This window comes from Perkinsus marinus, assembly GCF_000006405.1.
Source record: "Perkinsus marinus ATCC 50983 genomic scaffold scf_1104296950132, whole genome shotgun sequence".
In the NCBI taxonomy this organism is placed as follows: domain Eukaryota; phylum Perkinsozoa; order Perkinsida; family Perkinsidae; genus Perkinsus; species Perkinsus marinus.
The window spans coordinates 54,640-60,436 of NW_003209748.1; the positions used below are offsets into that span (position 1 = coordinate 54,640).

The following is a 5,797-nucleotide window of genomic DNA, read 5'->3' on the forward strand; positions in this document are numbered from 1 at the left end:
TGGTGATGGGAGCTCCGATGGAGACCATATTGCCCCGTCTGTGAGCCGGGGGGAGGGGGTTAGGGATGGGCTTCATCATCTAGACATTAAAAATGTGAAGTCATGAATTACACCATCTTAGAAAATGAAAGAGAACCGGGGTATAATGAATGAGAATCATTTTGAATTGAAGAGATAACTTTTCCTATAAAACAATTGAATATATAAAGCCCTCTTATATAGAATTATATTGCATGGAACATGTTCGCAATCGATTTTCGGAAAAAAAAATTCATAACATTTTTGTGTATTTCATGAATCCGTTCTTGCTCTCTACCGTTTTTGGGGGGAAATTTGGAAGTAGTGGTCGCTTATGGTAGCACTGAATTTAATGTGATGTTATCGATGATGATGAATAGGATGACCATGAGCAGAGCTTATACGTGTTGTTCGCTTCAGACGACTTTCGGTATCGGACGTCAAGGGGGAGTTCAAACTGAGGAGGGTGATAGCTAAGGGAGGGTATAATGAAACCTTTTCGGAGGATGAAAGCTTCGTGAATGATGATGATTATGAAGAGGAGGAAGAGGAGGAGAGTTTTATAAACGACGATACATCGAATGAGGAGGAGAGTGTGTCCGTCCGGACTAACACTTTGGGAGAATCGGTCTGCATCAGGTGAGGAGGATTCGGACGCAGGAGTCGTTGCCCGATATAATTTGATTAATGAGAAGATGGATGAGGAACGGCAGAAAAAACGGCAGTCGGCTGGTCTAACGGTGGGCGCAAAAATAAGGTCTCCAGAAATAGTAAGTGCAAAACGTCACTGCGCCACGAAATTATCGGCCTTAGGCGTTCCATGAGTATCTTGAATTCCTCACGGTCTCTATGTGCGAGCCGGATGCTGAAATGAATGAGAAATACGCGGCTTCGGTTAAGCGTATCGAAGGGGAGCTGGAGCAGGCTAGAGCGGCTAGGAGCACTACAGCTTGGGAGGCTCATGGAGGTGGGAGAGGGGAGGGAGTGTCACCACCCGTTTCACGTGAAGTGGTGTGATTCTCTGCGAAAAACGCGATATTCGCGGTCATATGTAGTAGTCGTGAAATATATATTTCAGTAGTGCTTTTGATATCACTAGGGTGAAACTACAGTGTTGTTCGCCGGCGTAGGTCGCTATCGTCGTGGACTGGATTTGTATCCGGATTTAATCTCAAGACCTACGCAGATAAATGAGGAGAGCACGAGACTGCTGAGGAGGTGTGTGCGCGGGTTCGATTCCGGGTGGTGGTATTTTGATGTATTGTTAGAGAGGGAGACTGTTGTTTGGCGTGCAATCAACGACGATGGAAGTTGGATGCACGCCTGAATGGGAGAATGTGCGACTCGAGGAAAGTCTGGGACGGAGATATCGGATAGTAAGCAGCACCGCGATGACTATGGTCGTCGATTTGACTGTGGCTACAGTTGGTACCGATGCTATGGAATGACGCCGTTACTGTCAACTGGATTGGAAGGGGGAGAGACTCCAGCTCAGGGCCTCACCTTGAGCGATACTGAGGAGGGGGAGGATGATGAGGGAGTTGACGAAGTGCGGCATTGGATGTTGGATAATTGGTTCCATCTAGGGAAAACTTGTCGGACGCACTCTGAAGACTATCAGTGAGAGCTGTTCTCCAGTTATGTGACACATGATAGGTTTCAGTTTTTAGGTTTCTGCAGCACTATAAGGAGAGATTGATGTTTCGCATTTATGTTAAACTGAAGAATGCGGTGACTATCATCAGTAGGACGGAGATGGCGTTGGCGATACTGAATAGAGATGATAAGAATTGGAAGCAGTGGAAGGTGGGCTCCTCTAAGTGCATCGAAGTTGTTGACAAGGAACATGCTCCTTGTTGTAGACCGCACTATTTGAGGAGTACACCAGAGTCACCGATACGGCTTTTAATGCAGCTGAATACAAACGAGTCCGCAATGAACTGATGGTTGACAAATTCGGCAAATAACGATGATAGTTCACGATTTGTGTATTGATTAGCAAGCTTAAGAGCTGTTTCATGTCCGGAGTAGTTGTTGGTCTCAGTAATGGATAAAAGTCGCTACCCGGATTTGAACCGGGGTTGTCACGGCCACAACGTGACGTCCTAACCGCTAGACGATAGCGACCCGATTTCAAAGGTTCTTGAGATGGGAAGCCCACCGCAACTGTGGCGTGTAGCTCTCAGAAACTGTAACTTGTTATCATCTCTTAACTCGCAGTGATGCCCCGTGATAATAGGACTGCTGCTATCAGCGAAACTCAGAGGCGATCGCTCACCAAGTTCTTCGTGGGTCTTTTCGGAGCCGTCCTCATCGTCACTGAGTGTGCTTTCGTAATAGGAGTGCTGCAGGTAGGTACCCTAGGGGTACTTCTCTCGAAATGAAGTCCACAGCAATTCACTCCCGCGTAAACGTCTAACAACTGTCTATGTCAGAAGCTGATGAGAGCGGATGGTGCGTGACGTGCTAGAGGGGGTAAAGTGTGCAACACAACTCCAGGCTGGCCCAGTCATGATGGCTTCCATGATTGCAGTACGTTAGTGCTGAGTTGAGTTTATGAGTTTTAGTGAGCTGAGAATGGTATTGAGAGGTAACTCAGGACATTCGCGTCCACGTGAGACCATGGAGAATAGACCAGTGCAAGACACACGTGGTGCTAACTCAACTTAAGTTAGAACAGTCGAGTGTTCCGGGTTCACTTGAGGTCTCAGTGGACTCGACCCTCATCACAAACTGTACCGAATCTCGTTTCGTCAAATAAAACAGAATTGTCGGTCATACGATGAGCGTCAAATTTGATCCTTGAGTTCAAGACCAACCTGGATAGGTATTCGCAAGAAAAGTTTCCTATTATGGAGAACAATTTGTGTCCTAGTGACTGGTACGTCTCAGTTCTGTCAACTGTCAGTCGTCAAGTCCGTGGCCGAGTTTGCTCGCGGTTGCTGTTCCGCATATACCAACCGCTGGTGCTAGCGGCTCGTCAAGCGTAGCTCAGTTGAACAAGTTGATTCCATCAACTCCAACTTGCAGAAAAGTATAGAACATTTCTTGTCCATTATGACGCATAGAATCCTGAAGGCGCTGAACAGCTCGTACACGTGAAGAGCTTCATCAGGTCTACACCATCCTGTACGACCGGTGTCCCGTAGGTCGAATTCTTTACCTCGAGGAGCGTGAGGATCGTTTAAGGTGTAGTTGTCAGCTCTAGTTCAAGATATGAATAGTCGGCAAGTCGACACTGGCTTTCGCACGATGAGTAAAACAATGATGGGCACTGCCCTTGCTCTGAGATGCATGCTGTGGGCTCTCAGTGATAATGAGAAATACCGAAAACACGGTGTCGAGTGACACTTATATATTCTTATCTTCAGCACGTTGGTTTGAGTGAAGTTTATACTGTGTGTAGGCTTGTTCTTCTCAACTGGAACTTACCCCACATGAGGAATCGCCCTCCTGTTCACCATCGAAATTTCACAGTGCCCCGTTCTGGAACGCGGCTTCCTGATCATAGCAAAAATTCTTTCTCCAGCCTGCAGTCTGTGACACTTCAATCGGCACTGCCCACAATTATGGACAGCGACGCGTCCTCCGTAAGATACCCATTAATGATGCTCAACGATAAACCCGCTCCTCTTACGCCACCTTAGGCTCGAACATGATCGCCTCGGCCAGGATGTCGTTGTAGCTGAGAGTGCGTGCTACTTCGATATGATTCGATAGTTCAACCACCATAACCCCCTAATGAAAGGTTTCCAACCAACTACGAACGCAACAAGCGCTATCCCTGTCTGAGCATGATACTGGACAGGGTCAGTAAAGTAACATGATGCTTCATGGAGTAACATGATGAACAACAATCATCCTCTCACTCCTCGACGATGACGAGGCTTCTGCTTCCCGCAGTGCGGTCTGGTAGCCGTGGCGTGAACAGTGAATAGATTGGCGGACTCATCTGAAGGAGGAGTTTCCGAGTAGTTATTGCAGGTTCGTGAAGCACCTCGAGGGGTCCTATCAACATCACTGGGGTACCTGGTCTCCGGCATATCCTCCTCGTCATTATAAACGCCTTCGACGCTCATCACCTTCGGGATGTCTTTCGTCGTGGATGATTCCTCGGGGAGACCATCAGTGTGGAGCTCATGGGTGGCCTGACTGTCGCTGTCTCGAGGCTCTTCGATGGCGGTGGTGATATACTCTTCTTCAATTCGTCTCCCATCGAGTTCTTCTCCACTGCTGCTACACTCGAAGTCGTAGTCGTAGTTCACATCCTTGCCCGACGACGATGCGGCATCCTCGGATACCATGCAGTGGACCTCAGACGACGTGGCGGCGTCTGTCGTTGTCCCGGAGTCGTCTGACTCGTAGCTCGGAGTAATCCTCTCGTGTGCATTGAATAGATCGGCGGCGCTCGGAGTTTGGCCTCCCTCATTCAGAACCTTGTAAAATATCAACCGAGTCTTCGTATCGGACAGACCGTGCGCGACGATGATGTGATACGAGAATTAGACACACCTGATAGGGTTCATCAGATGCTCGAGGACTATCATCAACTCTTGGACTGTCTGCCCGGAGAGTCTCACCTGATGCTACAAAAATGAATTTCACGAGCGGTCACAAATGTCTTACTTGAACTCTCGATGGAAGGTTCCATTCGGTGGGCGAGTGGCGATGTGAGGTTCTCTGGGGGAAGGCGAAGACGCTTCGTTGCAGAGCAGTCGTTGGCCGAAGCATCGCCGACCTTCTTAGGACGTTGGATGCACCAAGAGGCGGCGTGTGACTGAATGGCTCCCATAGAGAACAAGTAGAGCCTCTACTGTAGAGGCGAACCGGTGTAGCAGCTGTCCCTTCTTCCGAAGTCATCCCCTATGGTCGGACACAACATAATGCACTCGGCGTAGTCCCCTACCGAGAGTGGAATTAATGCCTGTGTTGCGCTTCCGAAGACTCCTAGTGTACTCTTCATTCGCTATGAGGTATACTTATAAGACGTTACGTCTCCCGCTCATATCTATACAGTTTCACACAACGTAAACGGTTTCGTTTCGATGGTATCTGTTCTCAGTGCGCTCGGATCTGGAACCGCTCACCCGAGGGTTTGTTTCTCCGAAAGAGACAACTGACGACTCGGACTCATATTATCACGTAAGATGTACTCCAGGCTGCGTTGATGCTAAGTTGATAATATCTCTTGCTGCGCTCTGATTCCTAGTCTAACCTTATCATGTAACTAACTCGAAACGGAACGAAGATCGCGACGTCGCTTGAAATCAATTGTAGTACCAACCGTCGAGAAGGCGTACTGTTGGTAGGGGTTTTGAATACGGAGTGGAATCGAGTGGTTGCCCAGAAACTTCTACTCTGATCTGGCATCCTTAGATCATGAGCAGTAATCGTGGGGAAAACACCCGTGTGAAAGAAAGTTACTTCGGCGATTTGACCACGAAGCTCTACTTCTGATGGTGACCTCAAAATAATTTTCGAATGAAGTCACGAGACATAAAGTTATTTAACCTTGACGGCATATCTGTGAAGCGGACTGGTAGTCGGAGATACACTTTTGTAGGCCAATCTGATGCCACGACTCGGAGCCGTAGTAACACATGACCCACGAGAAGAAGTTGAGACCGATATGTGTACCACCGGCTTCAAAGAAGTAATCAAACTTATCCTTAGACAGAACATGATCACGAACATAGTCGAGAGCAGTCGAAAGCTGATTGTAAGCGTAGAGGATACCTCCATTGGGGTTGTCAAGGCGATCGCTGTAGTAAGCACACAT

At 48.0% G+C, this 5,797-nt stretch overlaps 3 protein-coding genes and 1 non-coding gene across 4 annotated transcripts in view; 1 reads left to right on the plus strand and 3 right to left on the minus strand.

Annotated features, from left to right (window-relative positions):
• Positions 1–293: 293 nt before the first annotated feature.
• Pmar_PMAR009763 (hypothetical protein) lies at positions 294–1,985 on the plus strand (the record flags this gene model as incomplete). The annotated part of the gene is made up of 8 exons (XM_002778288.1): positions 294–339; positions 658–788; positions 832–985; positions 1,149–1,236; positions 1,287–1,394; positions 1,444–1,638; positions 1,689–1,824; positions 1,881–1,985. 8 exons carry the CDS (start codon positions 294–296, stop codon positions 1,983–1,985), a joined length of 963 nt encoding a protein of 320 aa, XP_002778334.1.
• An 88-nt stretch (positions 1,986–2,073) lies between these two features.
• Pmar_PMAR009764 lies at positions 2,074–2,145 on the minus strand. The gene has a single exon. It is a non-coding gene; the product is annotated as a tRNA-His (tRNA).
• Positions 2,146–3,651: 1,506 nt separating this feature from the next.
• On the minus strand, positions 3,652–4,322 carry Pmar_PMAR009765 (hypothetical protein; the record flags this gene model as incomplete). The annotated part of the gene is made up of 3 exons (XM_002778289.1): positions 3,652–3,756; positions 3,888–3,970; positions 4,016–4,322. The coding sequence occupies 3 exons, from the start codon at positions 4,320–4,322 to the stop codon at positions 3,652–3,654; spliced, it is 495 nt and encodes a 164-aa protein (XP_002778335.1).
• Positions 4,323–5,524: 1,202 nt separating this feature from the next.
• Pmar_PMAR009766 (hypothetical protein) overlaps positions 5,525–5,797 on the minus strand; it is a gene marked incomplete at both ends in the record, with an annotated part of 1,002 nt that continues 729 nt past the window's right edge. The window contains one exon of the mRNA XM_002778290.1: positions 5,525–5,780. Within this exon, the coding sequence (XP_002778336.1) occupies positions 5,525–5,780 (256 nt within the window). The remainder of the gene's footprint in view (positions 5,781–5,797) is intronic.